The sequence below is a fragment of the Kogia breviceps genome, chromosome 3 (genome assembly GCF_026419965.1).
Source record: "Kogia breviceps isolate mKogBre1 chromosome 3, mKogBre1 haplotype 1, whole genome shotgun sequence".
Lineage (NCBI taxonomy): Eukaryota > Metazoa > Chordata > Mammalia > Artiodactyla > Physeteridae > Kogia > Kogia breviceps.
In genome coordinates, this window is record NC_081312.1 from 184,816,205 (window position 1) to 184,838,431 (window position 22,227).

Genomic DNA, 22,227 nt, shown 5'->3' on the forward strand with positions numbered 1-22,227 from the left:
CAAAAAGTATAACGTCATCTGATGAGATTTTTCAATGTACGTGGGTATATTAGAAGACAATTAAACAGAAGGAAGGGAAAGCAAAGGGATCTATCTATATGGTGCTATAATCTCCAAATGAAGTCATAAAGTATTGATCCTAAATAGATAATGAAAAGTTAAGTATACATATTGTAATCCCTAGAGCAACCACCAAAAAAGAAAAAATGATTGGAAGAGATACAGTAAAAAAGAAAAAAAAAAACTCAATAGATATATTTAAATGGAATACTGAATATGTTTAACCCAAAAGATAGCAGGAAAGGGGAAACAGAAGAAAAACAAAGGGTATAAACAGAAAGCAAATAATAAAATAGTAGGTGGAAATTTAAACATATCCATAAATACAGTAAATGTAAATGTTCTGAACAAGCCAATTAAAATACATTGTAAGTATGGATTAAAAGAATATAACCCAATTATATGCTGTCTACAAGAAACTCATTTCAAATATAATGATATATGTAGGATAAAAATAAAAGGATGAAAAGACGTATGCCATGCGAACACTAGTCAAATGAAAGATGGAGTGGTTGTATTAATATCGGACATACTAGACTCCAGAGCAAAGAAGATTACCAGAGGTAAAGAGGGACATTCATAATGATAAAAGTGTAAATTCACCAAGAAGACAGAACGATCCCAAATATGTCTGCACCTAACAACACATCATCAAAATATTTGAAACAAACTCTAATGGAACTGAAAGGATAAATCCACAATCACAGGTAGAGATTTCAATACTTCTTTCTCAGTAATCTATAGCAGTAGTAGACTGAAAAATCAGCAAGGATATAGAAGAACTGAACAGAATCATTGGCCAACTGTATTTAATTGACATTTACAGAGCATTCCTTTCAACAAAAGTAAAATGCACATTCTTCTTAAGTTCACATGGAACATTCACCAAGACAGACCATATCCAGGGATATGAAACAAACCTTAACAAACTTAAAGAATTAAAATCTTGCAAAGTATGTTCTCTGACCATAATTGAATTAAACTAGAAATCAATAACAGAAAGATAATAGGAAAATCTAGAAGTACTTTGAAATCAAGCAGGATGCTTCTAAATAACCCACAAATCAAAGAAGACATCTCAAGAGAATTTATGAAATATGCTGAACTAAACACAAATGAAAATAACAATATATCAATTTGTGTGACACAGCCAAAGCAGTACCTAGAGGAACACTTACAGCATTAAGTATTCCTATTAGAAAAGAAGAAAGGTCCTATGTCAATAATAAAATCTTAAGAAACTAAAGGAAAAGCAAAACAAACCTAAAGCCAACCACAAAGGAGATGATTTTTAAATGAGCAGAAATCGGTGAAATTGAAAATTAAAAATTAGCAGAGAAAAATCAATGAAACCAAATGCAGGTTCTCTGAAAAGATAAATAAAACTGACGAACCTCTAGCTAGACTGACAAAGAAAAAAGAGAGAAGACACAAATTACTGCATAATGAACAAGAAAGCAAGTAACACTACATGCTTCCTCACAGCCATGAAAAGTATACAAACATAAAATTGACCATTTAGATGAGATGCACCATTCCTCGAAAGCTACAAATGACCAATACTCACCCTGGATGGAACAGATGAACTGAGTAGTCCTGTAACTATTTTTAAAATTAAGTTTGCAGCTAAAAATTTTCCAGAAAAAGAAATTTCCAAGCCCAGATGATTTCACTGATGAATTCTACCAAACATTTAAAAAAGAAATAATTCCATTTCTATACAACACCTTTCAGAAAAGGGGAGAAAAACACTTTGCAACTTATTTTATGAGGTCACTATTACCCTCATACCAAAATTGAACAAAGATGGTACAAAAGGAAAAAAGAAAAAATATATACTTTGTGCTAGTGAGGGTGAGGGTACAGAGCAGCTAGAACTCTCACACATTGCTGGTGGGAATGCAAAATGGTACAGCCACTCTGGAAAAATCTGTCAGCATCTTAAAACGTTAAACATACACCCACCTTATGTTCCACTCACCCCACTAATAAGTATTTACCCAAGAGAAAAACAAAAGCATATTGGACATAAAGACGTGAACACAAATGTTCATAGCAGTTTTATTGGCAGTAATCAAAAACTGGAAACGACCCAGATGTCCACAAACAGGTGGATGGATAAACAAATCGTGGTTTATCCAGACAATGGAAAACCACTGTGCTATTGGTATACACATGGATGAAACTCATAATAATCATGAGTGAAAGAAGTCAAACTAAAAAGAGTATCTACTGTGTGATTCCATGTATGTAAAACTCTGAGAAAAGCAAACTAATCTAGAGTCACAGAAAGCACATCTGGGACTGCCTGGGCTTGGAGAGGCATGCCAGAAAAGGGTAGGAAGGAGAGATTACAAAAGCAGTGCAGGGAAATTTGGGAGAGTGATAGATATCTCACTACTTTCGTTGTGTTGTTGGTTTTGTGGGTGTATACAAATGTCAAATTTTACATTAACTGTACATTTTAAATATGTCCAGTTTAATGTTTCATAAAGCTGTTTTTAAAAATATACCTTCCATATGATCCAGAAATCATGCTCCTAGGTGTTTACCCCAGAGAAATCACATACGTTCTTCTTACACACAAATGATTATAGAAGCTCTATCCATAATAGCTGAAGCCTGGAAACCACCCACATGTCTTTCAGTGAGCGAATATATGAACTGCGGCATATCCATGCAATAAAACACTACTACCTAGCAATAACACGAAACAACTATTGCATCATGCAACAGCTTGGGTGAATTTCCAAGGCCTTATGCTGAGTTAAGGATGCCAGTCTGGAAAGGTCAAATACTGTATGGTTCCACGTATCTGACGTCCTAGAAAAGCCAAAACTCTAGTGACAAACAGCTGTGGTTACCTGGGGGAGGGTGTGAGCACAAAGGGATAGCCGGGAGTGATGGGATTGGAGGTTTTACACACACGTGGACTCGTGCGAAAATCCACACAGCTGGACGCCCCTCAAAGAGTCAATTTCACTGCACGTTAATTCTTTTTTTGAGGGGGGGTCGCGCCATGCGGCTTGTGGGATCTTAGTTCCCCCACCAGGGACTGAACCCGGGCCCTTGGCAGTGAGAACACGGACCCCTAACCACTGGACCGCCAGGGAGTTCCCCACTGCACATTAATTTTAAAATTAACATAACACACTTAAAGCTGCTTCTATAGAATTGTGAGAAACGAGCATTGTAAGAAAAGCAGGTGGAGAAGAAGATTCGCTTTTCCCTATCCCCTGCCGGCTTCTCAGTGTTTTGGTGCTATCATCTGGGGTTTCTCCTAAATTATGGATTTTTTTCCAATAATTAATTTAATTCCATTTAAAAATTTCAATGCCATAAAATACCCTGCCCTGACCCACAGAGTCCCTTCGGTGGCCTCGACCTCTCTCTCTGTCCCCACCACCCGGCTGAACACAGCCCCCCAAAATCTAAGTTTTCCAAACTTAGTGTCCCATTTCAGTCACTATTATTCACTCTCCAGCTGGCTCCAAATTTGTTTATAAAGAAGTTACCAGTAACCTCCCTGTCACTAGTCCAGTGGACATACTGCAGTCTGTTTTACGTGACATTGCAGTGACATTGGGAGGACATTTGTCCCCCTCTCCTTGAAGCACCCCTTCCCTTGGATTCCTCAACAGCACTGATTCTGGCCCTCCTGCCTTTCCTTTTTTTGCAGGCTTATGCTATGTGGCTTTTGAATGTGAGTTTTCTTTTTTAATTTTATTGACGTGGAGTTGATTTACAATGGTGTGTTAATTTTGCTGTTCAGAAAGTGACTCAGTTATACACATACATATACTTTTTTTCATATCCCTTTCCATGATGGTTTATCACAGGATATTGACTATAGTTCCCTGTGCTCTACAGTAGGACCTTGTTGTTGATCCATCCGATACATGATAGTTTGCATCTGCTGACCCCAAACTCCCACTCCACCCCTCCCCCAACCCCCTCCCCCTTGGCAGCCACAAGTCTGTTCTCTATGCCTGTGAGTCTGTTTCTGTTTCGTAGATAAGTTGATTTGTGTCGTATGTTAGATTCCCATAGAAGTGATATCATATGGTCTCTGTCTTTCTCTTTCGGACTTACCTCACTCACTGTGATAATCCCTAGGTCCGTCCATGTTGCTGCAGGTGGCGTTATTGCATTCTTTTTCATGGCTGAGTAACGTGTATATATACATACAGACCACGTCTTCCTTAGGCTGTGAGGGGTTCTTAACCATCCCTCTCGGGTCCTCTCTCCGGCCCCTCGCTCTCAGCACAAGTATTCATAGCACTTGCTCCAGTTACTTCCTATAGGCAGAGAGCTCACAGTTTGTGTCCCAAGCTGGACAGCGCCCTTCCGCTCCAGAGTTACACATCCTCCTTGACGGCGTTGCCTTGTATATTCCTCAAACTTAGCACGTGCTAGAGAGAACTCATCTTCCTTCCTGTATCCTGATAATTTCCCAGGGTTTCTTATCTGAGTCATGACGCTGATCTCCGCCTTGAGAACCAGGAGACTCTGTAGCCCTCTCGATACGTGAGCTCCCGCCTTCCTTCCCCAGCACATCTCCAGGTCTTGTCAGTTTCGCCTCCTGAATTTCGGTCCCATCTGTCTCATCACGTGCAGTGTTTACAACCCTGTCCAAGGGCCTGAGGCACCGTAAGTGCTTCACACCGATTTTGACCTGCATCCCTTAGCTCTTCATGCCACAGCCCAAGAAATCTTTTCAAAGAGCAGATCTGTTCCGGACACATCCCTGCTTCAAACTGTAAACGTCTCTGCATTGTTCTCGGACGACAGCAGAACTCCTCGACCTGGACCCGGACCCCGAGCGTCCACGGCTCTTAGCCTCACCTCACACCTGCTCTGCCTTGCTCCGTCCACTTCGCCCACACCACCCGCACCCGCCTTCCACGGCTGCAGTAACAAAATCATCCAGACCAGGAGGCGGAAACGAACTTATTTCTCACATTTCTGGAGGCTGGAAGTTCAAGATCAACGGGTCAGCAAGTCTGTTTCTCCTGAGGCCTCTCTCCTTGGCTTGCCGGCGGCCGCCCTCTCACTGTGTCCTCACATGACCTCTCCTGTGTCTGCACCTCCCTGGCGTCTGTCTCTCTCTCTTCCCCGTCTTATGAGGACACCAGTCATGCTGATGTAGCCCCCCCCCATCCTACTGACCTCATTTTAGCTTAATCCCCTCTTTGAAGGCCCTGTGGCCACATACAGTCACATGGCTAGGAGCCCACCTGTAGGACCACATTTAACTTTACCTCTTGAAAGGCTCTGTCACCAAATAGGGTTCCATTCTGAGGTGCTGGGGGTTGGGACTTCAACATAGGAAATGTGGGCGGGGGGGACACACAGTTCAATCCATAGCATTGCCTTTCACTCAGTCCTTTGTCAGCTGCGGAGCCTTTGCACCTGCCGTTCCCTCCTCTCCTGACTCCCCGCTTGAATCACGGGTGTGATTCACTCACTGCGTGAGTGCGTTATTGATGCCTGTCTCCCCCACTCGATGATAAGCCCTGTGAGCTCAGAGACTGGATCTCTGTGGGCTCATTATTGCTTCCCCCGTACATCCCGCACTCACTGGCACAAAGTAGGTGCTTAGTAAAAATATATGGGATAAGTGAGTAGCCACACCTTGTCACTGCCTCTCTCCCCGAACGCGCCACACCTTGATTTTCTGTCCTCTGTGTTTATGCAAACTTGGAAAATGGCTTTGCATTCAGTGTTTGTTGTACATCACAAATCTGTATTTTCTTCAGGGAAAAACAAGTTATTCTCTATCGTGGTATTCTTTTAAGCTGTAGTTTTGCTGACACTAAGGATATATTAAAGTTGGGGGGGGAAGAGAATTATTGCTGCTATACTGCCCCATAAGAGGATAAACTGTCTGTATTAAAGTATCAACACTCCCATCTTTGCTTTTAGTGAAGTCAGTTTATCTTACCCTTTAAACCAGTTTCTATGTAGCATATTTTCCTCAGTCTGCACAATCAGTTCTCTGCAATGTTGCTTTATTTTTAAAGAGTATTAGCATTTCAAAGATCTAAGTCAAATTAAAGCAGTGCTTATGTTCCAGTGTTTGTGAACTGCTGGAAAGTGTATGCTGGAGGAAAGGTAAACCAGACACTGAGTTTGGGGGCAGAAACAACTGCTAAGAACTTCTTCTTTCAAGCATTACTTATTATCCTGGAAGCTCTTTCAACCCAAGGGCAGGTAGGGGCAAACTGGGGGAGTTTATTTTTTATTTCACTATTTACTTGTTTTGGCTCCCCCAGGTCTTAGTTGCAGCACACAGGATCTTAGTTGCAGCATGTGGACTTCTTAGTTGCAGCATGCGAGCTCTGAGTTGTGGCACGTGACCTCTGAGTTGCGGCACGTGGGATCTAGTTCCCCGACCAGGGATGGAACCCAGGCCCCCTGCGTTGGGAGCACAGAGTCTTACTGGACCACCAGGGAAGTCCTGGGGAGTTTACTTCAAAAGCATCGTTTTCTTGTATACGTTTAGTAAAAAATTAAATTTGAGAAAATTTACCTCAAATTTAATAGATGAGATCAATTACAGCAATTATTTCTTTTATGAAAGGATGAAAGATCCTGTATATTGAAGATATAATTTGATAGGAAAAAATTTGCTTTATACATGAGATTTTAGAAAACTTTCATTGCATAAATAAAAGTATAGTATGTTACATTTGGAGTTGATTATGCTAATGTACCACTGTGTGACATGAAGAAAAAAAACCTGAAAATTTTGTAGCTTTGAGTACGTACTCAGGTTTTGGAGTGGTACAGGACTTCTTTGCCTGTATGGATGGCTTTATATGGTCTCATAAAACTTCTCACCTTTTTTCTCAGTTGTAATATTGGTCAAGCATCATAATTTAAAATATCTACATTAGCTATGCACATAAATTACATTATAGTCTTAGAAGCAAAAATATTATTTAAATTCAAATAGTAAAGGGCCTGGTAATACAGTTATTTGCCAATGCCAAATCCAAACTTTTAATACTAATAAACTCAGATACTTATTGCTTTATAAAATAATTCACCTCAGTTTCTTTTATCTCCCCAACTTTATACTATCTGCAAATTGTGGTTTGGTTTTACCCCAATTTTCCAGGGACAAATCAATTTAGGAAACTATGCTACATCTTTGCACCCGTTTGTACACAACTGTGCAGATGTGGGATCTATGTGTGTCCCATGAGAGCAAAAACTATGTACCGAAAGTGGGAAAATATCAGCAAATAAGAGAGTAAAGGAAGTGAAGCGAGATTTAGCCGTGCACATGGCAACAGTTGCAACTGACAGATAACACACAGGGAGCAGGGGAAGGCATTTCCTTTGTATATTAGCAACTAGGTGGTCAGATAATAATGTTTACAACTTGGTAAATGTTTTTAGTCCAATTGAGGAGTCAGCTGAGATCATTTGTTAAAAGTCTGTCTCTTTCACCTTGTCCTGATGGAACTGTTCTGTCTCTAAACTGCAGTGATGGATACAGGAAACTACACATGATAAAACTGCAGAGCTCAGTACACACACACACACACACACACACACACACACACAGATGAGTAAATAAATCTGGGGAAATCTGAATAAGATGGGTGGATTGTATTAATATTAATATCCTGGTTGTGATATCGCCCTACGGTTTTGCAAGACGTTCCCATTGAGGAAAACTGGGTAAAGGGCACAGAGTTCTCTGTTATTTCTTAGAACTGCTTGTGAACCTACAGTTCTCTCAACAGAAGCGTCGATTAAAGAAAAGTTCATCACTTATGTTGGTAGCACCAGGGACTGTGGAACGGGGACGACACACCGGAGAGAGCCCCCCTTACCTGGTTCTCAGGCGTGGTCTCCAGATCAGCAACAGCATCAGCATCTTGGGGGCATCAGCGAAGACTGAACGTTCTCAGGCCCCATGCAAACCTGTAAAATCAGGAACTCTGGAGGTGGGACCCTACAGTCTCTGGTTTAACAGGCCTGCCTGGTGGTTCTACCATATGCCAGAGTTTGAGAACTCCCGATCTTGTTCAAGCCCAGCGCTGTTCAGTGAAGGATCTGAGAGCCACAGGAAGTGTAGTGTGGGTAAGGCACCTACTAACGAACAAAGCTAAGGCTAGACCCTGGGTGTCCTGACTACCCGTCCAGGGTTTTGTCCATTGAGCAAGTGTCATGATGCTAATTACGTCTCTGCCTTCTCTGAGGAAGAGAAAAAAATAATTTGTGGAGAATGAAAGGCAGATGAGAGACTCTAAAACTAGCCTTGCGAATCGACGTGGAATTTATGGGACTATTGATCTTTTGAATCTCATTTCTTCCCTCCTCATGACCCATCCACTACCAGCGTAGCTACGTCTGTCTTAATAAATTAGCACTTTTTATTCCACAAGATTGCTCCAATGGCCCAGCTATGGCAATATTTCTATCCAAAGGGAGCTCTTCATCTAAATATACTTTGCCAGTCAAATTCATTATTCATGTTTTTGAAGATTTATTTAATGAATTTTTTTCTACAACAGCAGCTTCTACCTAATACGTAGTCAATTAAAAAGGCAAAAAAATATATGTTGCATTATATATATATTTTTTAAATGATTGTATTTTTTCTTTGCCTTTTTAGCTCATTCTTTCAACACAGTTTCTGAGTGCCAGGCATGTACCAAGCACTGTACTGAGGGAAGGGATGGAAGTAATTATGTACTGTTGCCAGTGTTCCATCAGTCCACTGCCTGTTGGAAAAGTTTTCAATCATATCATCAAAATACAGTGCAATCCATGTTGACAGAGGTAGAGGCACAAAGCAATACTTGACATTTGTGAAGTATTTACTGTGGGCCAGGCACCACAATAAATGCTTTGCATGTTGATTCACTTAGTCCTCATTTCCATTTTCCAAAAAGGAACACGCAGGGAGCTCCAAGAAATGAAGCCTGTTACCCAAGGATCACACACTCTATGAAGTGAGGAAGCCACTTTGGTGCCTGGGACTGGGTGCCCAGAGGCAGACCTCCCTGGGCCTGGGGAAAGGAAAAGAGGCTTAGAGAGGGCTTGACAGATTTCGTTTTTTAGGATAAGTGAGGAACTTGTCAAAATTAGAATTCTGTGCTTAGTGATTATGAAATGGCGTTGGAATTACCATTACATCACTGATACCAGAGCCATCGCAAGTCTTATTAATTCTCGACTGACTGCTTGGATGTCATTCAGCGCTAGCTACAAAGTGTAACCGCCTCTGTTTTTACAGTGTTGTTCAATTATAGAAATTTCTTTCCAAACGAACGCACTTCCCTTCTTTCTCATCTTCCAGAAAACATGATGATTGTTTCTGAGCTCAGAGTTTTTTTTTTTAATTGAAGTACAGTTGATTTAACAATGTTGTGTTAATTTCTGCTATACAGCAAAGTGACTGAGTTATACATATGTGTGCATTTTTTTAATATTCTTTTCCATGACGGTTCATCACAGGACACTGAATACGGGTCCCCGTGCTCTACGTAGGACCTTGTTGTTGACCCGTCCTCTGTGTACTAGTTTGCGTCTGCTGACCCCAACCGCCCGGTCCTTCCCTCCCCCACCCCCCTCCCCCTTGGCAACCGCAAGTCTGTTCTGTGAGTCCATTTGTTTCCTAGAAAAGTTCATTTGTGTCATATTTTAGATTCCACATGTAAGTGATATCATTATAACATTTGTCTTTCTCTTTCTGACTTGCTTCACTTAGTGTGATCATCTCTAGGTCCATCCATGTTGCTGCAAATGGCATTATTTCATTCTTTTTTATGGCTGAGTAGTATTCTATTGCATATATGTACCACCTCTTTAGCCATTCATCTGTTGATGGGCATTTAGATTGTTTTCATGTCTTGGCTGTTGTGAGTAGTGCTGCTATGTACACAGAGGCACATGTCTCTTTTTGAATTATAGTTTTGTCTGTGTATATGCCCAGGAGTTAGATTGCAGGATCATATGGCAACTCTATTTTTAGTTTTTAGTTTCACTCTTTCGCACATGGCTGTCATTTTCACCCAGCACAATTTATTGAAGAGACTGTCCTTTTCCCCACTGTATATTCTTGGCTCCTTTGTCATAAATTAATTGGCCGTCTACACATGGGTTTACTTCTGGGCTCTTCTAGTCTGTTCCACCAATCTATGGATCTGTTTTTATGCCAGTACCATACTATTTTTTTTATAGTTTTGTGATATAGTTTGAAGTCAGGAAGCATGATTCCTCCAGCTTTGTTCTTCTTTCTCAAGATTGCTTTGGCTGTTTGGGGTCTTTTGTGATTCCATACAAATTTTAGGATTGTTCTCTATCTGTGAAAAATGCCATTCGATTTTTGATAGGGATTGCAATAAATCTGATCACTTGGGTAGTATGGACATTTTGACAATATTAATTCTTCCAATCCATGAGTGTGGAATACCTATTTATTTGTGTCTTCAGTTTCTTTCACTGGTGTCTTACAGTTTTCAGAGCACAGGTCTTTCACATCCTGGGTTTTATTTATTCCTAGGTATTCTTTTTGATGCAATTGTAAATGATATTGTTTTCTTACTTCCTCTTTGTGACAGTTCATTATTAGTGTACAGGAACACAAACAGATTTGTATAAGCTAATTTTGTATCCTGACACTTTACTGACTTCGTTTATTAGTTCTAACCTTCTTTTGGTGGAGTCTTTATGAGTTTTCTGTATGTACTATCATGTCATCCACAAACAGAGTTTTACTTCCTTTCCAATTTATATGCCTTTTATTTGTTTCTTGCCAAATTGCTCTGGCTATAGGACTTTCAATACTATGTTGAGAGAAGTGGTGAGAGTGGGCATCCCTGTGTCGTTCCTGATCTTAGAGTAAAAGCTTTCAGCATTTCCGTTGAGTGTGGTGTTGGCTGTAGACTAATCAAATTTCTTCATGCATAACAATAGATATTAACTTAGATTGGAACTTGACTGTTGGTGATCAGTGGCTGTGAAAACGTTTACAGGGGCACAAAGAAGCAAGGCTACGTTGGAATAAAATTTTAAAGAGCATGAGAAAAGAGAGCAAACAAGAGTGTCAGTAATGTTTTAGAACACTATTATGAAAGAAATGATCAAAAGGCCACTTTTATTTCTAAAACTGTTTAAGAAAATTCCAATATATGTGAAGTAAAGCATGTTATAGGAAACCTCAGGTACTCATCACCTAGTTTCAACTATCATCTATTCATGGCCAATCTTGTTTCATTCCCAGTCTTCCCCCTGCCTTCCTCTCCTGTCTCTGAATTATTTTGAAGCTAATCCCAGACGTCATATGATGTTATCTGTAGATGTTTCAGTGTGTATTTCTAAACGTTGAAGACTTTTTATTTAAACCATAAACACCGTTATCGACAGAGCTTAACAGTACATCCCCAATATCACCAGGTTGCCACTCAGCCATGTATCATTTCCCAGCTGTCATGTATTATACATATACACACATACATTTTACATATATAAGCACTATATATATAAACATTTTATTCGCTTATATGCATTATATTCACTTTATGCATTATAAATATATAAATTACTATTTGTTTGAATCAGGATCCAAATAAAATCCATACATTGTGAATGTTTCCTAGGTCCTGAAATTTCTTAATCTAGTTTTCCATATATCTTTTTTATTTCCTTGTAATTTTTTTGAAGCAACTGGGTCACTTATCCTGCAGGGGTTTCAGAGAGTGAGTTTTGCTAACTGCATTACACTGGCATAGTTTATATATAATTGTCTGTTCCCTGTATTTCTTATAAACTGATAGATCCAGAAGCTTAACGGGTTTGTTTTTTTTTTTCTTTTAGCAAAACTATGTCATGGGTGGTAATGTGACCAAATATTATTTTAAAGCCAGTATCTCAAGTGGTTTGGGCCCTGGTTTTAAAGACACCCAGGTTAAATGAAAGGACTCTAGTCATAACATATCGTGAGGCAGACGATAGTGACCTGCCTTTTCTGGAATATACTAGTTAAAGTCTCCAGGAATCTTCTGCATGGATGCAAATGCATAAGAGGAATTAAATGGTATTCTGTAGGTCTAGGAATCTCAGGGAATTGGCCCTTCGTGACTGCACTGGGTACTGTAAAACACATATTATGCTTTATAGACTTATGATGTCTAGTAAAGTAGTTTCTGGCTATTTATTTAAATTTCAAAAATTCATTCACTCATTCACATGTGCTACATTTCAGGTGCTCCACAGGCATATGAGGGCTGTGGCTACTGTACTGGACAGCAGTGGTACAGAAATGGAGAAGCAGATGAAATGCATGAAATTTCTTTGGCATTCAAGTAGATTTTTGGATGTTTATGTAGTTTGTATTTCTTTAATGCTGCCTCTAATGTATAACCGCCCTTTTAAAGCATGAATGTTACAGGGCTGTTCTTTTGTTGGTGGGAAATATGAGAAGTGTGTTTTTGGACAAGTTTGTTGTAGACACTCTTAAAATCTCTCCTGTTTTCTGTTGTAGTTCAGCTTTGTAATAAGCATCTCTAGACTCTATCATCTCCAGAAGGCGTACCAATAGGTGGCATATAAACACAGATAAGCCCGTGCAGTGACAGGAGGGCTGGTTGATGGGTGCTAGGCTACAGTGGTCGGAAACAAACGCAGGGAAGACCTCTCTTCAAGTTTCTATTTCACAACATTCTAATGAAATGACTTCACGGAGTGAAGTTTCACAGCACCAAAAACACGTCAGCACAGAGAGCCAGAAACGTTGACTCTCACAGACATCGTGTTAGATGCCTGGTTGAGAGAGGAATTCCCTAAATGCTAGAGGTATTGTGAGGGAACGGCTCTCTCCAAAGGATACCTGTCACCAGCTCTCTTACCTGTAGACATCAACCTCACCTACCTGAGTACCGTTTTACTTTGTCTCAATCTGGTCTGAAAATGCTGTACGTCAAGTAATCAAACTCTGCTTAACCTTTTACAGCGGAAGTTCAGAGTGAAATTGAAAGGATTTTTGAACTTGCAAGAACATTGCAACTGGTGGTCCTTGACGCAGATACTATTAATCATCCAGCCCAACTTAGTAAAACCTCTCTGGCCCCTATTATAGTGTACGTCAAGATTTCTTCTCCTAAGGTAAGTGGGGTTGTTACTGTTTGCTCTGTAATGGAACTTTACTAAAATGTGTATTTATAGTCTGCTTTCCAGTTATAAACTGGCTGTGTCTTTATCCATCACAAAGGGTCTGAAGAGAGACGTGGTAGCCGAGAATTGTTAAGGTTCACATAAGCGAGCGTGATGATGAGTTTCATGGCTTAGCAGAGTGATTCCCAAAGTGTGGTCCACGGATTCCTGGTGGGGGAGGTTCTGGAACACTTTTAGAGGGTCCATGAGGTCGGAACCATTTCCATGAGTATTATCTAAGCATTATCTAATACTCAGACATCCTCCCCCTTTTTCACTGGTTTGACCTTTGCACCAATGGTGCAGAAGCAGCGCTGGGTGATGTCTAAGCAGGAATCAAGACCACAGTAGCAGCTGTGGCATTCTCCCTCCCTATGCACTCCCAGGTTAAAAAAAAAAAAAAAACACAACCCAGTTTCACTTAAGAATGTCCTGATGAAGTAGTAAAAATGCTTAAAATTTTGACTCTTCAGTACAAACCTTTTTAATATTCTATGTAATGAAATGGGAAGGACACTTCAAGTTCTTTAGCTACGTACTCGAAGTCCGTTATCTTGAGGGCAGGTACTGGTGTGATTCTTCAAGTCATAAACCAAAGTAGCCACTTTCATCCTGGAACACCATTTTTATTGGAAAGAACAACTGACATGTCCTTCAAATTTCAGGACAGATCAATGGAATTTAATGTAACAGAGTAAGAAAAGTTCATTGATAGGGGTTTAGATTTCACATGAGAGCTACCACTTGTTTACTGTAGTATCAAAGAAAGATATCCACAATTATCTGAAAAGGCTACTAAAATACTCCTTTTCTGAATTACATATCTATAGGGGACTGGATTATCTTTTCCTGTTTTAAACAATATACCGGGGCAGATTAAACGTAGAAGCAGGGAACATCAGCTATCTTCTGTGAAGCCAGGCGTTAGAGAAACCTGCAAATAATTCAGCTATTATTACCAGAATGCACGACATGTTAACATATAAGAGGTTTACTGGTCATTCTTAAATGAATTTTTCAGTTTTAATTTCTAATATGTAACTATTACAGTCCACATAAAAAGCTCTTGGGAGTTCTCCACAGTTTTTAAAAACATAAATCATGAGACACAGTTTGAGAACTGCTAGCCTTGAAAAGAGACAAGACTCAGAAAAATCTCCACGCTGGTGATTTTTGAGGCTTGCCGACCGAGATTTATGTTAACGTGTTAATTTTGCTGATCATCTTGAAGATCCTGTTTTCTAGCTCAATCTGTTTGTAAACCATTAGTGCTGTATGCAAAAGACCCGGGAGAAAGGAATGAATAATGAACCTTGTTGTTTACCTGAGTGCAGATACCCCAGTTTAAGAATCTCGTCTTTTACAGGTTTTACAAAGGTTAATAAAATCTCGAGGGAAATCGCAAGCTAAACACCTCAATGTTCAGATGGTAGCAGCAGATAAGCTGGCTCAGTGCCCCCCGGTAAGTCTCTCTATGCAGTATAATCCACTTGAAGGCTTCAGACCCGCATTCTGTTAACAAAAACCAGACGGACAGGTAAACGGCTGTCCAGGGAGAGAACCCTGCCCATTAACAGTGGGTTTCCGCCCAAAGACGGGAGCGGTCTACCTCTTACCACGAGCACTTGTCTAGATCACGGTCGTGGCTCACGAACGGCTACGGTGTGTTCCGTGGTGACCTCGCTGTGTTAATCTAACACCTCAGTAGTATCTTAAATGGAACACGATCGTTGTTTCAAAACTTTGGGGTTGGTTTATCACTCCCTTCTAGTCAGGGAGCAAGTTGCTGGCTCTTCATCACCGTCTAAGAAATTGATCTGAGACCATTTCTAAACCACCCAGTAACCGGATCCTGACCCTGAACACATCCCTACCGCGAATCCCTTGCTCTGCATACCGCGCTGTGGGACTGTATGCTTCTGGCTTTTGTTCTGGCTGGTTTATTTTATTTTATTTTTTTAACATCTTTATTGGAGTATAATTGTTTTACAATAGTGTGTTAGTTTTTCCTTTACAACAAACTGAATCAGTTACACATATACATATGTTCCCATATCTCTTCCCTCTTGCATCACCCTCTCTCCCACCCTCCCTATCCCACCCCTCTAGGTGGTCACAAAGCACAGAGGTGATCTCCCTGTGCTATGCAGCAGCTTCCCACTAGCTATCTAATTTACATTTGATAGTGTATATATGTCCCTGCCACTCTCTCACTTCGTCACAGCCCACCCTTCCCCCTCCCCATATCCTCAAGTCCATGCTCGAGTAAGTCTGTGTTTTATTCCCGTCCTACCACTAATCTCTTCATGACATTTTTTTCCCTTAGAGTCCATATATATGTGTTAGCATACAGTATTTGTTTTTATCCTTCTGACTTACTTCACTCTGTATGACAGACTCCAGGTCCATCCACCTCATTATAAATAACTCAGTTTCATTTCTTTTTATGGCTGAGTAATATTCCATTGTATATATGTGCCACATCTTCTTTATCCATTCATCTGTTGATGGACACTTAGGTTGCTTCCATGTCCTGGCTATTGTAAATAGAGCTGCAATGAACATTTTGGTCCATGAGTCTTTCTGAATTATGGTTTTCTCAGGGTATATGCCCAGTAGTGGGATTGCTGGGTCGTATGGTAGTTCTATTTGTAGTTTTTTAAGGAACCTCCATACTGTTCTCCATAGCGGCTGTATCAATTTACATTCCCACCAGCAGTGCAAGAGGGTTCCCTTTTCTCCACACCCTCTCCAGCATTTATTGTTTCTAGAGTTTTTGATGATGGCCAATCTGACCGGTGTGAGATGATATCTCATTGTAGTTTTGATTTGCATTTCTCTAATGATTAATGAGGTTCAGCATTCTTTCATGTGTTTGTTAGCAATCTGTATATCTTCTTTGGAGAAATGTCTATTTAGTTCTTCTGCCCATTTTTGGATTGGGTTGTTTGTTTTTTTGTTATTGAGCTGCATGAGTTGCTTATAAATTTTGGAAATTAATCCTTTGTCAGTTGCTTCATTTGCAAATATTTTCTCCCATTCTGAGGGTTGTCTTTTGGTCTTCTTTCTGGTATCCTTTGCTGTGCAAAAGCTTTTAAGTTTCATTAGGTCCCATTTGTTTATTTGTGTTTTTATCTCCATTTCTCTAGGAGATGGGTCAAAAAGGATCTTGCTGTGATTTATGTCGTATAGTGTTCTGCCTATGTTTTCCTCTAAGAGTTTGATAGTGTCTGGCCTTACATTTAGGTCTTTAACCCATTTTGAGTTTATTTTTGTGTGTGGTGTTACGGAGTGTTCTAATTTCATTCTTTTACATGTAGCTGTCCAGTTTTCCCAGCACCACTTATTGAAGAGGCTGACTTTTCTCCACTGTATATCCTTCCCTCCTTTATCAAAGATAAGGTGACCATATGTGTGTGGGTTTATCTCTGGGCTCTCTATCCTGTTCCATTGATCTATATTTCTGTTTTTGTGCCAGTACCATACTGTCTTGATTACTGTAGCCTTGTAGTAGAGTCTGAAGTCAGGGAGCCTGATTCCTCCAGCTCCATTTCTCGTTCTCAAGATTGCTTTGGCTATTCGGGGTCTTTTGTGTTTCCATACAAATTGTGAATTTTTTTGTTCTAGTTCTGTAAAAAATGCCAGTGGTAATTTGATAGGGATTGCATTGAATCGGTAGATTGCTTTGGGTAGTATAGTCATTTTCACAATGTTGATTCTTCCAATCCAAGAACATGGTATATTTCTCCACCTATTTGTATCTTTAATTTCTTTCATCAGTGTCTTATAGTTTTCTGCATACAAGTCTTTTGTCTCCTTAGGTAGGTTTATTCCTAGATATTTTATTCTTTTTGTTGCAATGGTAAATGGGAGTGTTTTCTTAATTTCACTCTCAGATTTTTCATCATTAGTGTATAAGAATGCCAGAGATTTCTGTGCATTAATTTTGTATCCTGCAACTTTACCAAATTCATTGATTAGCTCTAGTAGTTTTCTGGTAGCATCCTTAGGATTCTCTATGTATAGTATCATGTCATCTGCAAACAGTGACAGCTTTACTTCTTCTTTTCCTATTTGGATTCCTTTTATTTCTTTTTCTTCTCTGATTGCTGTGGCTAGAACTTCCAAAACTATGTTGAATAAGAGTGGTGAGAGTGGGCAACCTTGTCTTGTTCCTGATCTTAGTGGAAATGGTTTCAGTTTTTCACCATTGAGAACGATGCTAGCTGTGGGTTTGTCATATATGGCCTTTATTATGTTGAGGAAAGTTCCCTGTATGCCTACTTTCTGCAAGGTTTTTATCATAAATGAGTGTTGAATTTTGTCAAAAGCTTTCTCTGCATCTATTGAGATGATCATATGGTTTTTCTCCTTCAGTTTGTTGATATGGTGTATCACGTTGATTGATTTGCATATATTGAAGAATCCTTGCATTCCTGGGATAAACCCCACTTGATCATGGTGTATGATCCTTTTAATGTGCTATTGGATTCTGTTTGCTAATATTTTGTTGAGGATTTTTGCATCTATGTTCATCAGTGATATTGGCCTATAGTTTTCTTTCTTTGTGACGTCTTTGTCTCGTTTTGGTATCAGGGTGATGTTGGCCTCATAGAATGAGTTTGGGAGTGTTCCTCCCTCTGATATCTTTTGGAAGAGTTTGAGAAGGATAGGTGTTAGCTCTTCTCTAAATGTTTGATAGAATTCGCCTGTGAAGCCATCTGGTCCTGGGCTTTTGTTTGCTGGAAGATTTTTAATCACAGTTTCAATTTCAGTGCTTGTGATTGGTCTGTTTATATTTTCTATTTCTTCCTGGTTCAGTCTCGGCAGGTTGTGCATTTCTAAGAATTTGTCCATTTCTTCCAGGTTGTCCATTTTATTGGCATACAGTTGCTTGTAGTAATCTCTAATAATCTTTTGTATTTCTGCAGTGTCAGTTGTTACATCTCCTTTTTCATTTCTAATTCTATTGATTTGAGTCTTCTCCCTTTTATTCTTGATGAGTCTGGCTAATGGTTTATCAATTTTATTTATCTTCTCAAAGAACCAGCTTTTAGTTTTATTGATCTTTGCTATTGTTTCCTTCACTTCTTTTTCATTTATTTCTGATCTGATCTTTATGATTTCTTTCCTTCTGCTAAATTTGGGGTTTTTTTGTTCTTCTTTCTCTAATTGCTTTAAGTGCAAAGTTAGGTTGTTTATTCGAGATGTTTCCTGTTTCTTAAGGTATGATTGTATTGCTATAAACTTGCCTCTTAGAACTGCTTTTGCTGTATCCCATAGGTTTTGGGTCGTTGTGTCTCCATTGTCATTTGTTTCTAAGTATTTTTTGATTTCCTCTTTGATTTCTTCAGTGATCACTTCGTTATTAAGTAGTGTATTGTTTAGCCTCCATGTGTTTGTATTTTTTACAGATCTTTTCCTATAATTGATATCTAGTCTCATAGCATTGTGGTCGGAAAAGATACTTGATACGATTTCAATTTTCTTAAATTTGCCAGGGCTAGATTTGTGACCCAATATATGATCAATCCTGGAGAATGTTCCATGAGCACTTGAGAAAAATGTGTATTCTGTTGTTTTTGGATGGAATGTCCTATAAATATCAATTAAGTCCATCTTGTGTAATGTATCATTTAAAGCTTGTGTTTCCTTATTTATTTTCATTTTGGATGATCTGTCCATTGGTGAAAGTGGGGTGTTAAAGTCCCCCATTATAATTGTGTTACTGTCGATTTCCCCTTTTAAGGCTGTTAGTATTTGCCTTATGTATTGAGGTGCTCCTATGTTGGGTGCATAAATATTTACAATTGTCATATCTTCTTCATGGATCGATCCCTTGATCATTATGTAGTGTCCTTCTTTGTCTCTTGTAATAGTCTTTATTTTAAAGTCTATTTTGTCTGATATGAGAATTGCTACTCCAGCTTTCTTCTGATTTCCATTTGCATGGAATATCTTTTTCCATCCCCTTACTTTCAGTCTGTATGTGTCCCTAGGTCTGAAGTGGGTCTCTTGTAGACAGCATATATATGGGTCTTGTTTTTGTATCCATTCAGCCAGTCTGTGTCTTTTGGTGGGAGCATTTAATCCATTTACATTTAAGGTAATTATCGATATGTATGTTCCTATTACCATTTACTTAATTGTTTCGGGTTGTTCTTGTAGGTCTTTTCCTTCTCTTGTGTTTCTTGCCTAGAGAAGTTCCTTTAGGATTTGTTGTAGAGCTGGTTTGGTGGTGCTGAACTCTCTCAGCTTTTGCTTGTCTGTAAAGGTTTTAATTTCTCCATCAAATCTGAATGAGATCCTTGCTGGGTAGAGTAATCTTGGTTGTAGGTTTTTTTCCTTCATCACTTTAAATATGTCCTGCCACTCCCTTCTGGCTTGTAGAGTTTCTGCTGAAAGATCAGATGTTAATCTTATGGGGATTCCCTTGTGTGTTATTTGTTGTTTTTCCCTTGCTGCTTTTAATATGTTTTCTTTGTATTTAATTTTTGACAGTTTGATTATTATGTGTCTTGGCGTGTTTCTCTTTGGGTTTATCCTGTATAGAACTCTCTGTGCTTCCTGGAGTTGATTGACTATTTCCTTTCCTATATTAGAGAAGTTTTCAACTATAATCTCTTCAAATATTTTCTCAGTCCCTTTCTTTTTCTCTTCTTCTTCTGGGACCCCTATAATTCGAATGTTGGTGTGTTTAAGGTTGTCCCAGAGGTCTCTGAGACTGTCCTCAGTTCTTTTCATTCTTTTTTCTTTCTTCTGCTCTGCAGTAATTTCCACTATTTTATCTTCCAGGTCACTTATCCGTCCTTCTGCTTCAGTTACTTCTGCTATTGATCCCATCTAGAGTATTTTTCATTTCATTTATTGTGTTGCTCATCGTTTCTTGCTTCCTCTTTATTTCTTCTAGGTCCCTGTTAACTGTTTCTTGCAAATTGTCTATTCTATTTCCAAGATTTTGCATCATCTTCACCATCATTATTCTAAATTCTCTTTCAGGTAGATTGGCTATTACCTCTTCATCTGTTAGGTCTGGTGTGTTTTTATCTTGCTCCTTCATCTGTTGTGTGTTTTTCTGTCTTCTCATTTCGCTTATCTTACTGTGTTTGGGGTCTCCTTTTTGCACGCTGCAGGTTCGTAGTTCCTGTTGTTTTTGGTGGCTGTCCCCAGTGGCTAAGGTTGGTTCAGTGGGTTGAGTAGATTCCCTGGTTGGGGGGACTAGTGCCTCTGTTCTGGTGGATGAGGCTGGATCTTGTCTTTCTGGTGGGCAGGTCCTCGTCTGGTGGTGTGTTTGGGGATGTTGGTAACCTTATTATGATTTTAGGCAGCCTCTCTGCTAATGGATGGGGCTGTAGACCTGTCTTGCTCTTTGTTGGGGATAGGGTGTCCAGCACTGTTCTTTGCTGGTCCTTGAGTGAAGCTGGGTCTTGGTGTTGAGATGGAGATCTCTGGGAGATTTTCGCCATCTGATATTACGTGGAGCTGAGAGGTCTCTTGTGGACTAGTGTCTTGAGGTTGGTTCTCCCACCTCAGGGACACCGCCCTGGTGCCTGGCTGGGGCGCCAAGAACCTTTAATCCACATGGCTCAAAATAAAAGGTAGAATAAATAGAAAGGAAAGAAAAGGAAGGAAGGAGGGAGGGAGGGAAGGAAGGAAGAAAGGAAGGAAGAAATGAAGGAAGGAAGCAAGAAAGGAAGGAAGGAAGGTGCAGAGGAAGAAAGGGAGGAAGGAAGAGAGGAAGGGAGGAAAGAAGGGGGGAAGAAAGGAGGGAAGAAAGGAAGGAAGAAAGGAAGAAAGAAAGGGAGAAGACAGAGTAGTATAAAGTATAGTTATTAAAATAAAAAATAATTATTAAGAAGAAAAATTTCCTTTAAAAAAAAAACAGAAAAATGGGTCGGTCTAACCCTAGGACAAATGGTGAAAGCAAAGCTATACAGACAAAATCTCACACAGCAGCACACACATACACACTCACAAAAAGAAAAAAAGGGGGAAAATAATAGTATATCTTGCTCCCAAAGTCCACCTCCTCAACTTGGGATGATACGTTGTCTATTCAGGTTTTCCACAGATGCAGGGCACTTAAAGTTGATTGTGGAGCTTTAATCCGCTGCTTCTGAGGCTGCTGGGAGAGACCTCCCCCTCTCCTCTCTGTTCGCACAGCTCCTGGGGTTCAGCTTTGGACTTGGTCCCGCCTCTGCGTGTAGGTTGTCCGAGGGCGACTGCCCTTCGCTCAGACAGGACGATGTTAAAGGAGCAGTTGATTCGGGGGCTCCAGCTCACTCAGGCTGGGGGGAGGGAGTGGCACGGGGGCGGGGCGAGTCCGCGGCGGCAGAGGCCGACGTGACGCTGCACAGGCCCGAGGCGCGCCGTGCGTTCTCCCGGGGAAGCTGTCCCTGGATCCCGGGACCCCGGCAGTGGCGGACTGCACGGGCTCCCGGGAGGGCCGGTGTGGAGAGTGACCTGTGCTCGCACACAGGCCTCTTGGTGGTGGCAGCAGCAACCTTAGCGTCCGACACCCGTCTCTACTGTCCGTGCCGACAGCCGCGGCTCGCGCCCGTTTCTGGAGCTCCTCTACACGGTGCTCTTAATCCCCTCACCTCACACCCGAGGAAGCAAAGAGGCAGGAAAAAGTCTCTTGTCTCTTCGGCAGCTCCGCGCCCGCTTCTGGGGCTCCTTTAAGCGGCGCACTTAATCCCCTCTCCTCGCGCCCAGGCAGCAAAGAGGGAGGAAAAGGTCTCTTGCCTCTTCGGCAGCTCCAGACTTCTCCCGAACTCCCTCCCGGCCTGGCTGGTTTATTTTAAATGAAGGTATATCAGAAGCCTTAACAACTGTGATCAGATCCACTTATAAGTGTTAACATACTCCTAGTAATTATAAGAACTCCGAACTATTTTGAAGTCTCTGAACTGTTTTGAAGTCTGGACCACATCAAATCTTCAGTGGCTTCGGCTTCCTCATGTCCTCACCTTGCCTCGGTCATTCCCAAGGTTC

At 40.4% G+C, this 22,227-nt stretch overlaps 1 protein-coding gene across 9 annotated transcripts in view; it reads left to right on the forward strand.

Annotated features, from left to right (window-relative positions):
- The window catches only part of CACNB2 (calcium voltage-gated channel auxiliary subunit beta 2), a 422,888-nt gene that overhangs the window by 394,883 nt on the left and 5,778 nt on the right, over nt 1-22,227 (forward strand). For all 9 annotated transcript variants that reach the window (XM_067030501.1, XM_067030500.1, XM_067030504.1 and 6 more), the window contains 2 exons: nt 13,034-13,185; nt 14,600-14,695. In XM_067030501.1, the coding sequence (XP_066886602.1) occupies nt 13,034-13,185; nt 14,600-14,695 (248 nt within the window). The remainder of the gene's footprint in view (nt 1-13,033; nt 13,186-14,599; nt 14,696-22,227) is intronic.